This window comes from Pavona decussata, unplaced genomic scaffold (genome assembly GCF_977016875.1).
Source record: "Pavona decussata unplaced genomic scaffold, jaPavDecu1.1 SCAFFOLD_190, whole genome shotgun sequence".
NCBI classification, from domain to species: domain Eukaryota; kingdom Metazoa; phylum Cnidaria; class Anthozoa; order Scleractinia; family Agariciidae; genus Pavona; species Pavona decussata.
In genome coordinates this window covers 262,704-286,033 of record NW_028145599.1, presented here as the reverse complement: position 1 = coordinate 286,033, position 23,330 = coordinate 262,704, and the positions used below count along the sequence as shown (strand labels likewise).

The 23,330-nt window shown below is 40.2% G+C and overlaps 1 protein-coding gene and 1 long non-coding RNA gene across 3 annotated transcripts in view; both read right to left on the bottom strand.

The window, feature by feature from the left end:
* The window catches only part of LOC146462182 (uncharacterized), a 29,528-nt gene that overhangs the window by 4,954 nt on the left and 1,244 nt on the right, over positions 1-23,330 (bottom strand). The window contains exons 2-16 of one of the 2 annotated variants that reach the window (XM_085085770.1): positions 23,121-23,171; positions 22,455-22,648; positions 21,890-21,938; positions 21,055-21,133; positions 20,746-20,977; positions 19,771-19,834; positions 18,620-18,692; positions 17,464-18,244; positions 15,646-15,726; positions 10,792-11,559; positions 8,083-8,227; positions 7,539-7,630; positions 2,417-5,494; positions 1,409-1,517; positions 424-647 (exon numbers count right to left, since the gene is read on the bottom strand). In XM_085085770.1, coding sequence (XP_084941896.1) covers positions 424-647; positions 1,409-1,517; positions 2,417-5,494; positions 7,539-7,630; positions 8,083-8,227; positions 10,792-11,559; positions 15,646-15,726; positions 17,464-18,244; positions 18,620-18,692; positions 19,771-19,834; positions 20,746-20,977; positions 21,055-21,133; positions 21,890-21,938; positions 22,455-22,556 — 5,877 coding nt within the window. In that variant the 5' untranslated portion in view covers positions 22,557-22,648; positions 23,121-23,171. Of the gene's footprint in view, positions 1-423; positions 648-1,408; positions 1,518-2,416; positions 5,495-7,538; positions 7,631-8,082; positions 8,228-10,791; positions 11,560-15,645; positions 15,727-17,463; positions 18,245-18,619; positions 18,693-19,770; positions 19,835-20,745; positions 20,978-21,054; positions 21,137-21,889; positions 21,939-22,454; positions 22,649-23,120; positions 23,172-23,330 lie in introns of both variants that reach the window. The other variant, XM_085085769.1, reaches the window with a different exon arrangement.
* LOC146462183 (uncharacterized) lies at positions 8,347-8,853 on the bottom strand. The gene is made up of 2 exons (XR_014857158.1): positions 8,673-8,853; positions 8,347-8,638 (listed from the first exon to the last, which is right to left on the bottom strand). It is a non-coding gene; the product is annotated as an uncharacterized LOC146462183 (long non-coding RNA).

Here is a 23,330-nt window from a genome sequence, read left to right as displayed (position 1 = left end):
GAAGTGGTCTTACAGTAAGAATCTATTACAGTGTAATGTACCAGGCATAAATGTAGCAGGACCCACTGAGCAAACCATTGGAAGCGTCAAGCAAGACCCAAAACTGGACTGCGAGCAGTCTCCCTTATGTTCAAAAATCCGCGGGGGGGGGGGGGGGGGGAGGGAACGCAAAAAACAGAGCGAGCGTGAGCTGCGTAGCCGCAAGCCTCCCAGCGTCCCCCCTACTCACAGCCTCGCCACTCGCGCGAGCGGCTCGCTCACCCTTTTGCGTTCTTTCTCAGTGCGGAATTTCGTGCAAAATAGAGACTGCCTGCAGTCTACCCAAAACTGATTCAGTAAAAAACACCTCTTTCGATGCGTGGGGATTCTACTCTAAGCTTTTAAAATGAATAGTGCCGAGAATCTCAAGACGTGCCAGCTCACCTTTTCAAGACTCTTTTCGAGATCGGTTTTTCTTTGTAATGTTTCTAATTGTTTGGTCATGACATGAATCCTCTGCTTGTAATTCCGAATTTCTTTCTCCTGTTCTTCTTGCCTTCTTAATACATCCTCAGTGGATCTGTATATTTGCATTAGGTAATCAACGTCTTTCTCGTTTTTGGTAGGCCTAAAATTACAGGGATCCACGCTTGCTTCTTGTAGCACTCCTACAAACATAAAGTAATGGTACTTGTTAGTGTAGCGTCAAAAAATCGAACAGTCAAGTAAATAGCCACTACTTTTATTTTTAATTTGTTGTTTTTACTAATCCCATTTCTGTTTTGATTTCGGGGAGTAAGCGCCCTCTTTTCCATAAACACCGCCTTCTACACTTGAGTTCTCTATTGCGTAGTACCGGCTATCCAATAAGCGCCCCTTGAAACCCTGTCAAATTCCTAGTCTTGCAATTGTGATTGATAAGAATGACAGTGAAAGTAATAACGCATACCAGACAGTTGTATCTACTTGCCTTTAGCGTGGAGGCTTCAGCGAGCCCTCACCATATTCTTGCCATTACAGATGTTTAAAAATGTTTTGTAAATAAATATCAACTTTCCTAGTGAAATAAGTTGAAAAATAAACAAGTGGATGTCTATCGCAGTTATATACTCAACGTAAGCAGTTGGGAAAAGAAAGCCTGAAAAAAATTCAGGCTTGAACGGGATTTGAACCCATGACCACTGGGATACGTACCGGTGCGGGGCTCTAGCAAATAAGCTATCAAGAACTCGTAATATACCCGTCGAGACGAAGCGATGAAAGTGGAATATATGAATGACATATATTTGAACTGAAGAGGGAAGACTCCTCTGCAAGCCTAAATTTTTTTCAAGCTTTCTTTTCGGAAATACTAAAATTGTTTGCATAACTGCGATGGTCATTCACTTATTTATTTTCGTCCGCAATGATAAAATATATGTATTCATACCTGATACTGATTTGGACGAGCTCAACTTCCGGGACTGAATTATCTGGCCTGTCTTCGGGCGTCCTTTGTCTTTTGTCTCCATATTTGATGATTTTAGCCATCTTCTGAGCTAATCAGTGTTGCATGGAAAACTAAAGTGAGTATTATGCCTGGTAACACTTGCTTAACTTAACTGTTATTTTAGTTACCATTGATTGAAAGCTAGTGAATAGTTTCTACACATGTTCGTGTCCACAGCTTCTTTGGCTGGCTTGTTTAATGGAAAGAAAAGTGATTGCTGGCGCCAACATTGCCATGACATGACAGCGAAATAATATTTCTCCAAAAAGAGGCCCGTCAGCAGGCTGGTGATTGATGTTTTTTATTCTCGTATGTTTTATTTCCCATTTTAGTACACAAAATTAAATGAATTGATTTCAAATGTTTTTGTTTATCGTTGTCATGGCAAAATCGATTGTGATCAAAAGTCAATCCTGGAAACTTAAAACTGTAAAACCGAAAGTTGGTGTGATTTTCACGTCGATCCGACTAAGGTTGTAAATGTTAATTGTAGTTGTCAAAAACTGAATCGAAACACCCTGAATTCAACTGGGTACATAACGAGTCTAAAAAATATAACATGTCAGAAGGAGGACAACCGCCTTTGATGTCTTTGATTATGGCTGAAATCAACAAAAATTGGTTGAAATTATTGGTCTTTCAGTTTTTATAACTTAACTATCATTTGGGCTAATGATTCACTTTTCAAGAGAATGAACGTTCTTTAATTTTAATTTGCGTTCCTAACCAATACAAGGAGTTGCAAAGGTTTACGTACACCAGTCGGCTCGCGAGCTGCTGCCTTTGGTTGACGTAAGGCTCAGTGAAATGGTTTGAGCCTTTCCTTATTGTTATTGGCCCAGGTGAGGTGCAACCGTTAGTTTCTGTACATTTTGAACTTGAAAGTTGGTGTGTTAGTGCAAACCGCTGCCATTAATAAATATCTGATATAATCGAGAAAAAAAATACCTTAAAATTGTCTTTCCTGTTACGGACAGCACAGCAATCATCATTCCCGTTGTTTTTCTTTCTGCGAGGAGAAGAATTACTTCTCTTGGTGTCTCCCGTTTTTTGAACCAAACCATCCCCCACTATTTTACCGTCAATTAACTCTTCGTTTTTGTTCCATGATTTATTTCCATTTTTCTCCCAAAGCTTTCTTGTTTCAACATCTCTTTTAGTCATTTTTCTTTGTCCTTTGAGAATAGACAGAACCCCTCTCGTTTCCGTGCCACTTGCTTCTTCTCTTCCCTTTTCAGGAAACTGGCGAGGTAAAAAGTTTGATCGTGCCTTGAGTTTTGGGTTTGAAATCATTTCTTTCTTTATACAGGGCAACGCTTCTCCAGAGGTCTCGCATGGCAACTGGACAACCCTACTTGTGGCTACATCTCCGTTTTCTACCGCTTGGACATCCTTGAGCAGATTACGCACCCATCGTTTAGTGACAGTTTCTGCCCGCTTTGTAAACTCTGCGCCAAACTTACAGTTAAACCCAGAGTCGTCACCGTCTGTTCCAACTGATGAGTTGCGAGTCCTCATCTCTCGTTCAAATCCAGACGGAAGTAAACAAAGACCATTTATCCTTTCAATCACAGAGGACAAGTGTTGTTTACTTTGTGGTTCCATCCTTTCGGGGTTCAGTGATTTTAGTTTTGTATCTTGCTCTTTTGGTCTTTGATTTTCAACTAAATCTTGATTTGTCAGCTGGTTTATTAGCTGTTCCGCGTTAAGAGAGATCTCCACAGTAACAGAGTCTATAAAACCATGGTTATTGGAAAAAACTACCTTGTTCCCAGTTGAATCTTCCTCTGAATCTTTCAATTTCAACTGTAAATGTTTTTTTGCCGAACGTCGTTGATCATCTGATGGTGTGACGTTACTTTTACTTCTAAGGTCAGTTGTTAAGTGCTTAGCATCATATTCAAGTGGGTTAAACTCATCTGACATTTTTAAATCATTTAAGCTGATTGCTAAGCTGTCTGAATTGTCTCGTCCCGTTGCAAGAGATATTGAAGTCCCTACTGGCGGAATGTTACTCTGTTTTTCTCTCAAAAATAGGTGTCTGTTGTCAGTAGAAGGCTTTCCTTTCCTCCTTGCTATTGTTTCCTCCAGTTCCTCTTGAACAACACGGTATGCTTTTTGTTCTGTGGGGGCCGTTTCGCGGTTTTCTTTGTTGAGGGCATTTTCTACCTTCTTAATGGGACAAATCGTTGTTTTTATGTCTGTGGGATGCAAATTTCGAACTAGTTGCTTCAGTCCGGCGTCCCCAGAACCAGACCAAGGAAAAAACAAGTCAGCAAATGGCTGTAGAGGAATTAAATTGTAGGAAGATGAAAAGTCCATGCAGTCAAAGTGAGTGAGAAAAACATCAGCAAAGGGCACCATGCTTTCGAACGAGATTGTTGAAACCTGATCTGCGCATACTGTTTGCTGGCTCGAGGTGGTCAAAGCAAGAGGCGTTTCATCTAAGCCTGGTACATCATAGTCATCCGATTGCTTTGTTTTAACGTTCCTTGTGATTCTCTCCGTAAAGGTAGATAAAATGTCCTCAAGTGAGTACTTTACGGCCTCTTTGTCGCACATCTTTTTTCGTGGATGTTTCAGGGTAAAATTATCTGTAAGCATTTTAGGTCGCCCTGTGTTAATCTTTTCCCTGAAGCTGAGCGATGACCCCTCCCTTGTCAATTCTACCTTCGTTTGTTTGATGGCTTCGCTTAACCACTTGCTGATACCTACTTTCTTCAGCTCAGCTGTTTTTTGTATCTCTCTTTCAAATGTTTCATCGCTTGCGTAAAAATCAGTATTGACTTTAGTGCTAATTTGTGATTCTTCTAAGTTAACGTTATCCGTGGCATCAAGAAAAGGATCCACAACCCCACTAAATTCAGCTTTTTCATTCCCGCAGGAGGTTATTTCTTTTATCGTGTTGCATTCCTTTTCTTTATGGCATGTATCAAATTCTCTATTTTCATTGTCCCTAAGTTTCTTACTATCCAAAGAACGTCCATGGAACTTGGGAAACGTCCAGGGCTTTTGTTTTGACGTTTTATCACCTTGCATGGGAGGCTGTTTAGAGTATAACTTGTCCTCTTCATATTGCCTAACTATCATTTTAAGACGTTCTCTTTCTTCGTTAGCTTTGAAAAGTTTTCCCTTCACTTCCTGCAGTAGTACCTCCATCTCAGCATTGCTCTTTTTGATTGCCATTATCTCGTTGTCTCTTTCGTTAATAAGTTTAGACTTATCGTTAATCTCCTGACGTAATGCCATGTTGAAAGAATTCATGTCTCGTGAACTGATAAGCAATTGTTCGGTTTTCTCTCTTTCCTTGACGTATTGATTTAACCAGTAATCAGAGTTTTTCTCAGCACCATCTAAATCGCTTTCCAACGCCTCCAACCTTTGCTTCAAAAGACTTTCACTCTCCGTTTTTTCATGTAAAGATTGCTGAAAATGTTTCATTTCATTCCTTTTGTCGCTCACACAAGTCCCACAACAATTGGGAGTTTTTACGAGTTTTCGAGAGGTTGCTTTTACGTTAGAACACTCAAAATTGGGTTCGAAATGTAAAATGGTTTCTTCAAATGGCTTTGGAGATTTTGGGAATTCAACTGTAGTAATTGATACACCATCGCTAAGATGTTGGTGGCTGTCTTCAATAGGAACAACATCTGTGATGCTCGGTTCAACGCCAACAAGTTCCTCGTTACACTTTCCTTCTGATTCTAAACCGTGAGATAAGTGGCTCGCCGAATCACCTGCCTTATCACTTTCTCCGGAAGCAAACTGGAGGTCACCCTCTAGACTTGGTGACAGTCGTACTAAAGTGTTAATGCTTGACATGGTCATAGCCTCGTCGGTCCCAGCAAGTGCTTCGGATAATATCTCCGAAGCACCGGACGCTTCATCGGAAGAGCTAAAGCTAACCCCAGTCAGAGACGATTCTGATGACAGCGGTTCAGGACATACTCTACTTGAAAAGCTTTCCATACCATCGCCCGCTGACAAAATGCTGACTTCGTTGTCTTGCTCAAGTGCTTCATCAAGCTAGCAAAACAATTGGAAAGTAGAAATCTTAGTATACTATATAAAAGTATGCTAGCGCAGTTACATAATGCTCTGAAATAACAGAGCAACACGAGCTTAGAATTCCAACAAGTAACCAGAAGTACCTAGGAAAAATATATATCCCTCAAACCGAGTACTGGCCCATAGGTTGTTTTAGAGTAGAGATGTTACGGGAGGAAAAAAAAACATTATCGGTTAGTATCGATTACTATTTACAGAAGAGAGTCCTCCTTCCTTCAACTCGCATTGTAATGTGAAATTACAAGATTATGTCCGTATGAGACAAATTGCTTTAGATAACTCCACACAAGTTTTATCAGTTGTCGCCAGTACTGATCTACATTCCAAAATAGAGAACGTACATCAACGTATGTACTTGTGTATCTATGAATGTAAGAGAAGAAATTGGTGATTGCTTCTTGGACAATAAAACTAATTAAACATAAAAGCTTTATGAGAAGCACACTGGGTAGAAGTCCAGTATACGTATACTCTGGGGTGTAGTGGAAAGCAAGTAATTAGATGACCTCGCTCCGTGAGTAATGAAAAGGTCTAGTAGCTTTTACTTTTAAGAAGCTGCCGTTATTCTTTGGAGACTCTTCTCCAGAGATTTCAAGCTTAAACAGCAAAGAAAGGAATGAAAATGCTGTAATCGGCTCGTCAAAAGAACTTCCCGATCTATACGGATTATTATTTAGCGCGTGATTTCTTTAGTGGAGTGTTTGTTTATCTGTTGGTGTATTTAACTTAAAAATGCCCCTTGTAATCTGAAGTCAGGTGTGTGTGTGTGTGTTTGTGTGTGGGGGGGGGGGGGGGGGGGAACTTCCGACTGGGAAAATAAACATTATGTAAGGATAAAATGCGAGTATTTTCCACAAAAAACGTTTTCATTGAACAAAGAGCAAATTCAGCCCTGATTTTTTTGACAGTGACGTTCAGTTGTGTAAATATCAAACAGTAGCACACTTTTCCTGCCGTATTGCACATAGATTGAATATGGAGAGTAACACCCCGGCTTAGTCACCCAATGTACTAAGTTCTGTCGTACCAAAGCATCCAAAAAAAGTACGGATGTAAAACCCCAGTTCATTCTTCAAATCTCTCCCCCTCCTGTAATAGCAATATCACACTGGCAAAAGAAGAGCCTGAAGCAAACAAGAGATATCCCTGGCCTTACGGATTGTCAGCACTAACTCTGATATGGGCTTGAAGGTAATCAGAAAACTCAACACGTTCTCTACAAATCATAGACTTCGACAACGACACAAAAGGACAAAGTTAATCATCTCAAGGGTCCGACGACAATGGGTGATACAACTCATTCTCAAGTTGGAATTGAATTTGAAGAAGGAGGAGCCGGCGTCAAACTGAGCAGAAATCAGCTATTGCGCTTTGACTTAAGGGAATCCGGGCAACCAGGTGATCCGTAGTCGGCGCATTTTAAACCATGAAGCGAAATGTGAACCGCAGTCGTGGTGTTCTCCAGTCAAATGACCTCTGGAAGACCATAACACAATAAGCGAGCGCACTAGCGAAACCGGAGATATTTCTAATATTTTAAAACTCACGTTGTTCAAAGGCTACCGCTGAGACTACTAAGGCTGGAGTGCCAACAAAAGTCGCTTTTTCCCTCGCGACTACTGATTACGTAATTTGTTATACTTTCCAACTTAACTAAGTATATTTTACGTGGTTTGTTAATCCTCCCAACTTAGATATGTATTAAACTGTATACTTTCCATGGCATCCGTGACTAGAAGCTGTTAGCTTCACGCAGCAAGCCCACAAGGTTGCCGGCGGGGTTTCAAGGTACATGACCTAGCGACAACTACCACTAGTTTGTCAGTGGTCGTTTGTAGTTCAGGTTGTTTCTCTAGGCCTACTGAGTTAAAGAGTCAGTTGGTTACCATAGGACTGTGTTGAGGTGTAACTCGAAATACGTTCCCAGCTGATTAAAAAGGTTTTTGAGTAAGGAAAAAAACGCTTGTAAAACGTGTCACGCGTGTGTTCATCGGGTACTGACCTTAATTTGGTCTTCTTGGCTTGCTGTTGTTACAGCTGGAGAAACCGATTTTACACTGTCATCATCCAACTTCCCTGAACCCTTTTCAGACTCTGAGAATTAAAACAAACGGGTGAGATATCTTCTCTGTGCCTACAAGAGTGAAAATTGTTACTGGGAAAATGTGGAAAGAATAGAGCCATTTGGTCTGAAATAAAAGACTGTGCAAGTGCCGCTAAAACCAAAATATTGTGAGTATTGTAAGTATTGCAAATATTGTTAGTATTGTCAGTAGTATAGGTATGGTAAGCATTGTATGTTTTGGGAACTTTGTAGCTAGTATTGTTAGTATTGAAAGTATAGTTATAAGTTAGCACAAGTATAGTAAGTACTGTTACTGTCGGTATTGTAATTATTATAAGCGGTCTAAGTTGTGTTTATTATTGTAAATGTTGTATTCTGTGTCGTGCAAGGCTAATAAAAATAATAGGTGCATTATAACGTGAGGTAACTGAATTGTGCTAGTGCATTTGCTGTGCTGTTATGACGCCATCGTAAACCTAACCTTTTTCTCCGTTTTGGTCGACTTCAGTGTGAGGGGCCAGTTCCGCTAAACCCATGAATCGGTTCATAGTTCCCAAAAAAATTTCTTCCATTATTTTCATCATTGATTGAAGAACTCTGTTGGCATCGTCTCTGTCAATCAGAAGCTGAAAGTAATAATCGAGATCAGTTTATCATATATTGAGCAAAACATGTTTGTGTTGCGATGGTAATGCACAACAATATTGTAGAACTCTCGTTTGGCTTAGCAGAGAGGCACCAGTAATCTTTGTAGCTCTTCTTTATTCTTTAAGGAATTGGTTCTTCACTACATCAACTCTACAACAATTCTACTCTTTTCTACGTCTGTTCTCAGAGTATCACTCAAATCACGCCTTACTTTATAGTGTGCTGTAAACATGTTTACGACTGTAATTCAACCAAGGCCAGATGGTCCCAACCAGAGACAAGAATTAGTTTTGCCAAAACACACTAACAGGAAAGAACAACACAACTGTTCTAAGAAAATAGATAGAAAGGGAAACAAATCAGGCTGATAAAATCCTTAAGTGTTTTGCCTTCATTTCAACCTTCGACTGAGGAGGCCCAAACCAAGGTAAAAGGAAGTAGGCAAACCTGTCCACAGCACAACTGTTAATTCTAATCTTTGAACAACAGGAAAATGTCAAATAATCTGGAAAATATCCATCAAAACTACCGAAACGAAATGACAACTGTGTTCTAAAATTAAAGTCGAAAATACACCCTTACACTAGCTTTAAAGTCGACAATAACCTTTACATTAGCTTCACAACAATATCCACTTCATCAAGATTTTGAAATAATCATTAAATAATTACTTAGTTATTAGTTTGTAAAATATACCATTCTCTGGTTAATTGTCACAAGGACTTTTTCTCTGTAGTATTAAAAAGGAACTCTCAGAACTCTTAAGAACTCTCAGAAATCGAACAATACTTTCAGTTTAGTATTTTAGGAAATTGATAATTTTTACATGTGAATTACTCGTCGGAATTCGTGTTTATATATTTCAGCCGTGTTAGTAAAGTGTTTTGGCATATTAGATCGAGGACAACTCGTGAAGGCTGAAAGTTCTGATCGTTATTACGTTATGAACGAAATCTGTTTAAATACATCTACATTTCTTAGATGTTCCCGTTCTAATCGACTTTCGGTAAACATGGTTTAATAATATTAGCACAGTTCCAGTGTAATATCCTATAACCAACTCGTAGTGTTACTAGCTGTCCTATTTCCAGTTTCAATGTCCTTTCTAAGGCTAGAATTTTAATAACGACTAAATGAACTATTTACTCTGCTGTACAACTTATTTTAGTTGAAAACCTTGCCGAACCTAATTAATATTCTCGGAGCATATAAAAGCAAGTCATTATGAAGAAGTTAAACTGTACGCGTGAAGACTACGAATGAACAAGATGAAGAGTTCCAATTTCGTTCAACATTATTTCTGCTTCGCCTCCGTGGACGAGTTACACCGATCCTGTACCTTTGCATTCCGTAACAAGTGCCACGCAGCAAGTTTGAGTGCTATCCGAAGCTTTTCCCCTTCGTTTCTCCGTCCAATTATGCCCAACCTTCGCACATCGCCCGCGCATTTCAAAGAAATGGTAGAATTTTTGAAAGTATAAGGGTGAATATTCACATGTAGAGTATTGTTAAATGCTTTAGGTTTTGTATTGGATTAGACGTGAATTGAATTTTTTAAGTAACCTGTATTTAATTGGAGATAACTTGTCTTAGTTAAGGAATTTTTTTTAGGTTACCCAGTAAGTTATTTAATTGCCATAGATTTCTTGGCTGAAAGAGAGATGTTGCCGCCACACGTGTTTCTTTTTCCTTGCCTTTCTTTTTCAGCATTTCAAATTGAACTTGTGAATTTTAGAGAAACAGGTTAATGCAAAACACTATCTGTCAATCTAGCCTAGTAGTATCTACGTCTTCCCCTTTCTTTCAGCACGTTGATACCTTCGCTGGTAACATAAACATTTTCCACTGACATGTCACCAATAAGAAATAGTCAACAACATGTATCTTGCAATGCAAAGTTGGTGATTGACCAATTAAAATTTACTCACTGTTGTTTTCCAAAGCGTAGGTGACGTAACCGTATGGTATTATACTACTGTTGCAATTCGGGCCTCTCTGGCCCGTGCCTTCGGAGGTTTAGGGCCAAGAGATGGCCAACATTTTAAGACTAAAAGCTTCGTCGATTTTTAGAATGGACGTCAATGGAACCTTAGTTATTTATAAGCAATTCAAATAAAAAACAGCGATAAGTTAATTATCGATCCATGTCAACATGGCTCCATTTTTATTAGACTTGCACGATGTTATGTGAAGCTATGCGACAGGGTAGATGGCTTAAGAGAGGAAGGGGGGTTTCTTATGAGTGTTTTGAGATAAGGTAAGGGGACTTAATAGGGGAAGAGAGCTAAATGGAGAAACCCACGCAGGGGTGGAAGAAGATACAGTAGATACTGTTTCTTACAGTAACTGATTCACTTTAATTAACTTTAAACCAAATCATCAGCATATCTGTTTCTACATAGCTATAAGCCCAGAAGAAGCCACTAGACTGGAGGACATTAAAGCAACTTGATCTAATTGAAAAGAGCAGGTTTACGTAAAAAAAAAAACACATAAAACGTCTATAAAAACAATAATTTGTGATTATAGTTAGATTACGCACCTGCTGTTCTCCGGCCTGCTCAGCTTGTGGCAGCTTCTCTAACTCAGCTTTCAAACGTTTCCTCTCAGCTTCATGCCAGCTCAACAAGTCACGAATACTATCGGCATCCAACGTTTTACCCTCGACACCACGTGGAACGTAAACAACGCGTTCTGGTTTGACTTGAAGATTCGTCTTTGATAGGTCCGGCACAAGAGTTGAGGGCTTATAGCAGTGGAAGGCTTCCTCATCATCCGGAACACAAGAGACACGTCGATTTAGCTCCTTCATCATTTGAGCCCTAAGATCTGCTGGATTCTTCTCAGAAGGTGCTTTCTTCGGAAACTTGACACGCGGAATAGGGGGAGGGGGAGGGCGTGGCAAGTCGCCTTCAGGTAAACTAATTCCATCATCTCTTCCTAGAGATTTTCTTTTCAGTTCAAGAAGCAAGTTATTTTTCAGCTGCCCCATTTCTTTATCGTTTAAATTCATGGGAACTTTCAAGACTTTCGGCTTTTTCTTGCGATTTATTTCCTCTTCCCGCTTAGTAACCATTTCCTGGAATCTCTCTCCGAGAACGTTGTCCAGTTTTAATGCAAAACTGTCCTTCCATTTTTTAATCTTACGAAATGCTTGTTGTTCTATCTCTGATGCATATTTAGGACAATCCGTCAGCGGAGAAATTGAGGAGAGTGTTGCTCTCCGGCCAGACTCCTTTTTCTTCCATAATCTAACAGCAGCCTCAACTGTGGGGGACTGGTCATCATCGTCACTTTCTGATGAAACGTTCTACAACAGAAGCGTTTGCTTTAAACAAACTAACAACGATAAGCTACTAACACAAATTCTTTTTAAAATTCTAAGCAAAAAGGAAGTTTAAAGTATATGTGCCTTACCATCACAGCCCCTGAGACACATTGGATTTCAATTTTGTATGATAATGGTAATGACAACGATTACAAAATTAAACTTATATAAGTTGAATCTAATTACCGGGTACTTATGCACTGTTGTAAATTAACTCCCTTGTTTTCGTGTGGACAAAATGAAAAAATGCGTCAATACTTGCTGTCAATCACAGTGTCAATCAACCTAAAGCTGCCAATCAAACTGCTAATTCCACATCCTACTGGATCCTTGCAGCACAGGTAGCCTAGTTTACGCTCTTGGAGCGTCTGTTTTGAATAATATTTCGCTTTCCCTATTTACTATTAGATTTTCCTTGGGCTCTCTGTACGTTGTGTTATCACGTATGACCTTATATGGCATCGAAAACGAGACTTGTTGTTTTTTAATAAAAGTGTTTCTGCCATCTTGATCTGAGCTGTCTGGCTTATTGAATGTGAATACGTAATAACTGGCGACGAGGATGGGATTTATCAGATTCAAAGTACTAGCAGAAAACAGGAGTTTGGCTTGTATTAACGCAAGCAGGTAAGTACCGAACGCCGCACCGAGCACGTGTAAAGCCACCGGGAAGGTGGAAAAGTTTGTCATCGGGACGGATTGAGATTCCTACACATTTTTATAATTTGTACTGTATTTATTTCTATCTTGTAATCATCTGTTGTAATACTTTTCTTTCTATGTTAATGTTGTGTAAATAGTGTGAAATAAATGAACCATGAACCATGAACCATGAACCACACAGCACAGCTGGGCTTTGATTTTCCAGGAGTTTCCGACGCCAAAACAAAGAACACAGTCCTCCTGACAAATCTTCCCATGGAATCTTACCAGTTAGCGAAGGACCTAGTTGCTCCTGCACACTTGAGGGATGATGCCATCACTTACGATGTGATCGTGGAGGGAATGCCGAAACAGCTGAAGCCCGAAAGATCAAAACTGGTCGTCAAATTCGAGTTCGATAACCAAGACAACAATTCCGGTGAGTCAGTTAGTCACTACGTGGTAAGTCAGTTAGTCACTACGTAGCCACTTTAGAGCACTTGGAGACTGAATGTAAATTTGGGGAGACGATGCAAACCGAAGGTCTAGGCAGAATGAAGAATATTCAAGAACGGCTCCATCTAAAAGCAAATACACAGCCTCGTTTTTGGAAAGCCTGCACGGTAGCATTGGCCCGAAAAACAGCAGTGGAAGAGGCACTGAGGCACTAGAGGATACGAAGGTAGAAACCAGTGAAGCACAGCCCCAATTGTAACCCCAGTGAAGAAGGATGGCAGTGCAAGGGTGTGTCTGACAATTAACTCGCATTTCGAAGATGATATTTATGATAGTCTATGTCTAGTCTGGGTCATAGATGATTATGGCAGTTTAGGTGGGGAACACTGTTCAGTGTCCTGGACCTGCGTCAAGCCTACTTACAAATGGAGCAAAAACAGCAGGGAATATTCATACTAAGTGAATAAGGCATATTTTCACATAAGATCACTGTAATGACCTGTTACATGAAAGGAACAAAGTAAGTCAACGTGTAAAGGCAAGATATAACGTACTATGCGAAAATATGGTTCACCGGCGAGGACTCGTACCCCGATCTCCTGCGTTCAAGTACATTATATCTTGCTTTTACACGTTGAGGGTCCTAATCCCCCTTGGGAATCTAAGCTATTCCTCGCTATTAATACGCCCCGAGGTTTGTACCAGTACCAGCGGTTACCTTACGGTGTGGCCTCTGCACCAGCCATTTGGCAGCGGGCTACGGACCAGATCCTGCAAGGCATACCAGTGGTCTTCTGTTACCTGGAAGATGTCATAATGACGGGCAGCACTGTGGCAGAACATGTTGAGCGGATATACATGGTCTTAAGGAAGCTTGAGGAGTATGGGCTGAAGGCCAACCGGGAGAAGTGTAAATTCCTTAGAAGCTTTGTGGAGTACTTGGGTTATGTCATCTCACCCGAACGGCTACATCAATCCTCTAAGAAAGCGAAGGCCATCACAGAGATGCCAAACTCTCAGGATGTCACCTAGCTTCACGCCTTTCTGGGAATGGCCCAATACTATGCCAAGTTCTTACCTCATCTGGCTACTCACCTGGCTCCACTGCCTCGGTTGTTACAGAAGGATGCCAAGTGGTTACGGGGAACTGCAGAGTAAGCCCGCTTCAGGGCGTTGAAGAAGATGAGGTTCTGATGCACCACGACCCTGACGTGCCACCAGTTCTATCCACAGATAGTTCCTCATATGGTCTTGGTGCCGTCCTGTTGCACCACACCTCGAAAGGAAGAGAACGTCCTATCACTTATGCGTCATGGACCCTGTCCGAAACAGAGAAAAACAAGCTTTGCCCTTGCTTTGGGGTGTGAGGAAGTTCCAAACGTACTTGGAGGGTAGCCATTTTATCCTAGTTACGGACCATCAGCCCTGAAGTACATGATGGACCCTGGGAAAGCTGTACCAGTTACTGCTACAGCAAGGATAAAACACTGGTGTCTCTTCCTGGGCGTTTTCTCGTACAGCATTGAGTTCCGTGGGACCAGGCAGGATGCCAGTTGGGATGCTCTATCTCGTTTACCTTACCTGCAGACCCCTGCAGACAAGCCAGATGAAGCGGAGATGTTTCATGCAATGGTGGTTGAGGCTGTACCTGTCACAGAGCAAAAGCTAAGAATGCAGACCAGGAAAGAGACACAACAATTTCTCGAGTCCCAGAATGTAGGCAATTGGGTTGGCAAGGTGGAGAAGCTCACCCAGAATTAATTCCTTATGTTTACCGGTGAAATTTGAAGAAGACTGTAAACACACTTTGTTAATATTTCCGCATGGGAGTCCCTGACCAAATAGTGTCGGACAAAGGACCGCAGTTCACATCAGAAACTTTCAAGAAAATCGTGAGCGGGAACGGCATTAGACATGTCACTGGTGCGTCCTACCTCCGCTCCACCAGTGGTCAGGCGAAATATTGGTACAGAGGTTAAAGAAAGCGGGAAGGCTGAAACGTCTGGTAGAAACTTACGACACAAGCTCGACAGGTTCCTTCCGAGGCATTGAGCAGCTCAGCATGCCACCAAAGAGCTCAGCCTCGCTCAGCTTCCTCTGGGTCACAACACTAAGATAAAGTTGAATCTAATTAAATCACGCGGGAGGTTAACAAGAAATTCCTTCAATCCAACAACAGTGCCTTGGACGTCTTTTGACCACAGCCAGAGGGTATGGGTCCGCAACTACCGTAGTGGGCCAAAATGTGTGCGTGGCATGGTCATCGAACGAACAGGCCCTGTCCTCTACGGAGTAAAGCGGAGATTTGGAGATTTGGAGGCGCCACCTGGAGCAGCTGGGGGATGGCAATCCTTGTCCGTCCTCGACCGAAGTCACAGGTGAGAGCATGGTTTACGAAGAGGTAGAGCCCTGCGTACCGACTACCGTGGAGATTAAGTTGACAGAACCTTCACCACAGCCAGAGACATCCAGCGGGGCAAGTTATTCTACAGAGTCGGAAAGGTAATAGCTGCCGCCAGAATCGGAGTTATTTACCACCCGTGCTGGTCGTGTTTTTGAACAACCCCAAAGATCAACGGATTATGTTTATAACTAAGGAGAACTGTACTGCAGTAGACCTGTTCTGTCTCCGTACTGGCCCAGTACAAAAAATACTTGGAAATTATCTTTGATTTTGTTTTGTTTTGCCTAGATCCGTTTTCAGCCAACTTTTAAAGAATTGAACGTGAAAGAATTTTCAGATTTTCCTTGCACTTCCTGTATGTTGTGTTATCACGGGATGACCTTGTATGGTACTGAACACTAGGCTTGTTGTTGTTGAATAAAAGTGCCATCTTGATCTGAGCTGTCCGGCTTAATCTGAATACATAACATTCACATACTGGATCATAGCATTCCATTTCCATTTGCAAGTCTCTTTTTTAACCTTCCCACAATTCTCGGAGCCTCTATAAATGTTACTTTTCTTACCAGCTCATTAGAACTTAGTACTTGCTCAGTCACTTGATTTACAAGCGAAACAGCAGCAGTCTTTTGAAGATCAGATTCCACCTGTAGAGAGAGAGAAGCAGAAATTAAGCACCGCCAATTTCGATCCAGATGATTTTTTAATATAATATCATGTGCTGAAATGATCATTTAAAGCCAGGGGCGGGGGAACTTTTTAGTGATAGACTAACGGGGATGTGTCGCTGAATGGAGGATGGCCTGACGGTAACGGAGGTCGCACTTTTAATATCTGGTGACTACAGTGGGTCACATTTTCAACACGAATATGTCTCATTCCTATATGTGTCAATTGACTTAGTTTAAAGGGTTCACAAAGATGATGGATAAACACAAAGTGAACTAAATTTCCAAATCGTCCTCACTCTACGTGCTACGCTGATTTGCAATTAGGCGCCCAATTACTGCCTGAATTGCACTACACTCAGTCCAGTTACTCTGACCGTTACTTAAATTTTTGAGATAACAAGTAATGAGATTCTCAGGGGCAATTGCTCTCTCGCCTACGTGTAGTGAGTGTATATGTGAGCTACCTTACCGTTTTCAGTTGGGAGAGGGAGAGGGAATGGGGACTGTCCTAGCCAACAGAACCATACGTTTTTTCATCCCAAAGAAAACAATAATACGAAAACCCAACGAAGGCCAAGGTTACTGTCAACAATTGCTGGAAAAATTTTCAAAATTGGAGTTTTTCTCTCTTTGGTTAAATGAAGTGTTAATGTAGAAAGCAATGCAAAAGGATCCACTAAATCATTTAAAGGTTAATAAATACCTTAAGGTATGTGATAATTTTAATTAGATATCCAACACTCTGTCCGTTAAGATATTCAAGCGGCAAAAGATATCATCGCTTTTAATTACCGTCGAATTGTTTTGTTGCGTGATCGCATTCGAAGCGCATACGTGTCGACTAGGCTTTGTCTCTATAGTGACTCACTAAAAAAGAAAGGTCGGTCTTTTGCTCCATAAAACGCCTCAAAAGGTCACAGATTATCTTTGCCAGGACTAAGCCCAGGATAAAGAAGACGAAAAAGATAAAAAATAGGGTTAGAATAAAACGTTTTTTGACAAACACAAAAGCGTGTGCCTTCTACCAGCGATCGGCTTGTTTGTCGACCAGCCAGCTGCAAAGGTAGAATAACCACAGTCATCTACATTTTGAAATATAAGTCCCATTGGTAGTGAAATTCCTTTTCTGCCAGGAAATACGTCTCTTAAATCAGTGTCATTAAGGCGGTGGTGATTCAACCGGGACGAGTTGCACATGCCATAAACTTTTTTCCTCGTCCTTTCCATACTGTCTCTACATTTCACTTCGGTTGTTTTCTTAATACTCGATTGGTTTTGAAGACGAATTTTCATCGTCACACTAGATTTTGAATGCCATAAACAAACAAATAAATAAATACAATCGCAGACAATGAAATGACGTTTTTATCGAACTGAAATAGCTGGCTTTGGGCCAGAGTCACACTGGGGAAAGTTTGACCAAATTTGCATTTTAATACTTAAGAAAAATCTGTCATCACAACAACTTTCTAATGCGACCGGATATTTGCACATTTGTAAAATTTGGAAATCCCACAAAACCTACAAAGACACCGTAGTGTATGGTTTGACAGTAGCTTTTTTAATCGACCTATCTGCGTGCGTGAGCCACGCCCACCTTAAACGCCGGTAGCTGCCACCAAATCACGTCATTTTCACATTGCGCTCAACCCTCTATTTTAAAGGAAAATATGCAACTTCATTACGTGCAGACTAGTAAACAGGAACGATTACCTTTAACTCTGTGTTGCTGTTGTCGATCTCCGTAAGTACAGAAAGCGATGGATGTTTAGTGAAAGACTGTCTTCGTTTACGGTTTGTCCAATGGACAGTCACTGGCTCCTCACCATCAGGGACCGCTTGAGGGTATGCGACCTCATTATCAAAGTCGGCCTCGCATCTATCCACTACTGACATCACCGAGGAACAATGAACCATTGATGACGCTGTAGTGATCTCTTCTTTCAGTTTTTCCAAAGGCTGCTCAGGAAATTGAAGACGCGATGGAGAGACCTTAACTTTGTGTATCGTCTCATTCACTTGGGAGCTTTTCTCTTCCATATCAGGTAGGCTCCAGCTTCTGGCCCGGTCTGATATTCCCATGGAAACGGGTTCCGAGTAGGCCCTGAGCCGGTATGATGGTCTCCGCCATGAATGCAGTACAGTTTCTTCAAAATTATTCTGTTCCTGACCGGATTCTTCCGAATCACTGCTGATTTCACAAGCTATATCGGCCGTTCCATTTTCGAATGGTACAGAAAGTGACAACACAGAGACCGTAGAAAAATTGGGATCAGGAAACGAGCCTTGTGATAAATGAGGCATCAGTCTAAAGCAGGACGATCGATGAACAGAAGGTGAAAGAGTGCGCTCTTTATGCTTCGACTGTGAGGCGATATGAGGGAATGCTGTGTAGCTCTTGTGTTTTCTCAGTTGTTCGGCAGTGAAGGTGCGCGCAGATTTTGAATTGATACAGTCACTTTGTGAACGTCTCCTGTATCCATGAGTTATCCCCCTAAAGAGAGACAGTGTCACCATGGTTGTTACTCAACCACGAACAATCCTGTTGTATACACTTAATGTTTAGAAGATACGTTTAATAACTCAATGTATCATTTTGGTTTGCCTTATGAAGAAACCAGTGGCGTTTCAATCAAGGCTACGCACAGTTTCTTATCGTGGGTACTCAATTCCAGTACTTTTGGCTGGACGCCTTGATTTTCATTGCTTGTCTGTGACGTCATATATTACGCACAGAAACAGAAATATCAAATATCAAAAATCCTGGACAAAAGTCTTTGGGAAAAAGCCTGTAACACAGTAAAGACACTTGGGAAAACATTAACATGACAGATATTACATGATATTTCACTAGTTACTAAATTTTTACCTGGTGATGTAATCACTGTTGTATTGGTTTCCTTGTTCAGTTTGGATGTCTTCCTCTGGTATAAACTTGTCTCCTTGTTAATGAAACACCGGTAAGGAACACCAGTCAATAACCTGCCACTTGCTTCCTAATCAAAGCTGAAGTTAACCTTAAGCTACAAACGTTGTGAATGCAACTTCGCCTTTCGTTCATAAAGTGTCGTATTCAGTACTGGACCTGAAATTCTGTCTGATTTGATAGAAAAATTTATAACGTGAGCCCCTCTTAACTACCGACCCAAAGAAGTTCCTAGCCGTTTTTCAAAGCACTTTACATTTACCGTGCGAAACAAGAACATAACATACAACTTTATTTTAAACAACTGAAAGCTGGTCTCCATGTGGGGCGTTTACAAATGAGAAGAGGAGACAGGTACAAATATTACAAAAAAATGCGAGCACATTTAAATTTAGTCTTCCTCGCAGCCGTTTTTAGTGTCGTCACGCAACGCTCCTCCCCACCACAGCGTTGCGTGACGACGCTAAAAACGGCTGCGAGGGAGACTAATTTAAATTCGAATAAGTAAGGATTTGGTAAAACATTTGACAATAAAAGTCTGCAATAAAATACTGTAAAACATAGCACGACGTTTCGACGTTTCCAGAACGTCATTATCAAGTGAAAGTAAAATAATGAAATCGAGTATATATAGTAAAGAGATGAATAAATTGAAAGTTAAACAAAGAGTTTGGCTCTAATGGAGTCGCTCTGGGTGTTTAAATTGGGTCATATTGTTCTTATGTACAACATTTCATAAACAAGATAATCCCATTTCGTGCTACACTTTTTGAGCATTCTAAATTGGCTCTCATTGAGTTGGTCAATGTTCCCATGGGCATCTCTCAGATGGCGACCAATGGCAGGGTATCGATGATCGCAGCAATGCGTTTAAACAAATGGCGCGTCGCAGCACAAAAGGATAGGCTACTCATGACAATACAGTTAATTATGTTACATTACATAGACTAGTGGCGTTATTTGGTGAAATTTAATTATACCTAGAGGATTTTCAGAAACTCGTTAGTAAATTTAAATTACTTTGAGCACTATTTTTGAATCGTTTCCCTTGAAACTTTCTGAGCAATAGAAAACAAGCAAGCAATTATAGTTACCTTCCGTTAAATTCGGTACCGTTTCCTCAATTGATGTCAACATAGAAGGTTGGACGTTTTCAGCCTGTTTCAGATAAAGTATACAAATAACCTGTGTGAGTGAATCGCATAAAGAAAGAATCACATGTCCTTAAATTATCGCACTTATACCAAAACCATCGCGAGGCTACAGTGAATGCCAGAAGCGAATTGGTCTTACAGTTTGTGTCAAGATATCTTCAATCGATAAGTTCCCAAAACCCGCACTAATTATCGCAAAGTAGTTTGGCGTTCACTGCAGCAAAACTATGGAATGATTGGTCATCTTCCCTTAACAAAAGAGAGCTCCTTCAAAAAGTTTGTAAGTAAACTGACTTGGACTCCAAATCATTCACAAACAATTACAGTTTTATTTTATCACAATCTTTGCTGTGCACTATGCAAAATGTTTGACATTATGATATAAAACTGAGAGATTTTAATTTTGATCATTTCCCATCTTGAATTGTTATAAGTTGTAAATATTTAATTAATTTGATTGAATGCAGTATGAAAATTGAGATTTGAAGACGGATTGATGGATAGAAAGATAAAACAGAAACGTGCAATACAACAAGACGGAATTAATTTGAAATGCCTATCATGTAAAAGGAAACTTAACATGCAAACAAAACAAATAAACAAAACACGTATAAATATTGATGAATAAAAGCAGTCAAAGAAAGCTACTGCAAATTCCGTAGTAGGTGGCACTGTCTTCCATTTCACTTTCTTTTATGGCAACATCGACGAGTTTTAAAATCGCTTCTTCTTCATGATTTCAAATTGCCTGCTTTCATAATGATGAAACATATCAACAAATGCTGTTATATGTTGTAAACTGAGCAATCAGAGAGGTTTGTTAACTTAGATTTTTATGTTCTTATTTTTTTTTTTTGTCACATACAATGAGATATTTTGACAGCTGTGCTTTTAAACCTAAACATACGGCCGTACCCATGGCGTCGTGTCTTTGATGTCCCGTGTGTGATGCTGATCACCGCTTGAACATTCCACTGATGGCTCTGGGCCTTGTGAGACATCACGCGAGATAACAAACTCGGGTGTTGAGATATCTCCATCGCTTTTGCAAATTTTTGGGCTGCATTTCATCGGTTCTGTAAGATCGGTTAGAGAAGATATGCGCCAGACGGGAAATGCTCTCGAACTTTTGGACACAGAGCTTCCACTGTAAAGAAAAAAAGTAAACAAGACTGGCATATTATTAATTTATGAAAGACCACAGCAACCCGATGGACAATATACCTTGAAAAGCTGAGGACAAAATCACTGACATCATCTCTCACATGAAGAGGGCTTGAACTTTGAGCAGCACAGCCTTCAGCTACTGCAAAACAAAAATACTAAATACCAAAAAAACGTACATTACCTGCATGTCAAGGGTAATTAAAACGTATTCAAATAAAAGAGAGAATTTATAGCTTTATAATCGATTATTTATATTTAAACCATCTATTATCACTCAACTAAGAAACCCATGAACATTAAAATTTCCTGGAATGTTGTATTGTGACCAATCCTACACCAGATAGTTAAACAACAGAAACCGCATGGGTTTCCGACAAATACGGAACAAGCTTAGTTTTCGTTTGACTTGCGTCGAAATACAGCTCTATCTTTCTTAAATTTCTATTTTCTCCCATTTGAAAGGCAAATAAATAAATAAATAAATAAATAAATAAATAAATAAATAAATTTCCTTCCACAACTTGCCGTCGATTCATGTCTGGGGAAACAACTGTTTAATCAGGTGCACCCAGAAAAATACTTCAAACGTTGTTTACAGCGCTTTTAAGAGGAAATCTGTTCGGATTCTTTAACTGCAAATTTTTAAAATCGCAACAAAATCTTATTCCCCGAATTTTCCGAGCTGCTGTTGGCTTTCCGAAAATACTAGCCGACCTTATTTTGCAATTTTAAACCGCCGACACATTCCCCTCTCTGAAAACGAAAACACCAGTTTTTCTTCACCGTTAAATTCGAAGAGGATTCAAAAGAGGTTCCTTTCTGATTTCCCTGACCTGATAGGGCATGACGGTAGCTCCTGTATTATTATAAATGCTGTTTTAATTTTCCTTACCATCTTGCTCGTCAGTAGCAGAGACAATAGAGGTTCCCAGTTCGTCACTCTAATGCATCAGAGATAAAGAAAGGAAAAAAATAACAAAACTATAAATTTAAATAGAAACGAAAAACAAAGGATTGATTTAATTCAAGAAATTGTACGTTCCGTTACATTTTAAAAGTGAATCAAATAAGCTCCTATGAGCTGCATGGTTATAGTAGCCCGGTCCATAGTAGGCTCAACAAGAGCCGTGAAGTGTATCTGGTTGGTGCTTGTAGTGCGAACTCCTTCTTAATGTACATTCCCAACCAACTGAGTTGAACACCAGCACTTGATTTTAAAATAAATCTGTTTGAACATTTTAAGTACATTGAGCTGATGTTCATCTTTCCTCTTTACAAAGAGGACAGTTTATTGGTTCTACACAATTAGAAATATTACTGGAAATCTGGTAAACGTCATTTAACATAGGTAAGCAGACAACTTGGAAACAAAGTGTGTTGACGTGAGACTAAACATAAGATTCGGGAACATTGGAAATTGATTACAATCAAACTGGTCGAAACAAATATTAGCCTACCTTGCAGTCATCTTCCTCGGTGCAGATTTTCTGTGTAACACACGCGTCAGGTATTGATCCCACCGACATAATCAATACCTTACAACCATTATCAGAAGGCATGCGACATCACTTTCATATAAAGCGGTGAGTCGATTTAGTCCGTCTGGAAATGATGGACGGTGTGTGCAAAGCTCCATGGCGAACGCTGACAACTGTGTGATTGAACAAATCATAATTGTTCGGTAGTTCGAAAAATCTTGGAAACAATACTCTACAAGAACTAAACAAATTACAAATGTAATCTATCCGATCCTTATTGTATAAACCTGGCAGAAAAGTGCAAATTGCGTTCAGCAGCACTAAGGTATCGGAATGATTCCTTTTCTGTAAACAATGTAAGCTGAAGTGAAGTTGAAAAAATTTCTGAAAAATGTCAACTAGACAATATATAAAACATTTAAATCGCACAAAAATATTGAGCATAGCACAAAGTAAATTTGTTTCACAACCAGAAGTTTTACAGAATGAAAACTGGGTCAAGTGGTTTGTCAAGTCTTGGCTGCGGATCAAAGTGGGGAAAACTGTACTTCTTTGTTGCTCGTGTTTGCGGCTCCGCTGCTGAACGTTAGCAAAGTAGGATATCACACTTGTGTATAGGGGATCTGACATTTATCTGGTACTGACCTGTGCTTATGAACGAAGACCTCGCTGATGACTCCTCTCTAGGCCAATACCCTGCCGAGACAATGATGCTTTAAAGGGTAAAGATATTAAGATCTTTTCTTTCAACTGTCACGCTTGGTCTGTAAGTTTATTTTTTTTTTCCTAACCGAGAAAACACAATTCTTCCATTCTGTAAGATTAGGGACTAATCTAATGAGAAATCTGGATCAC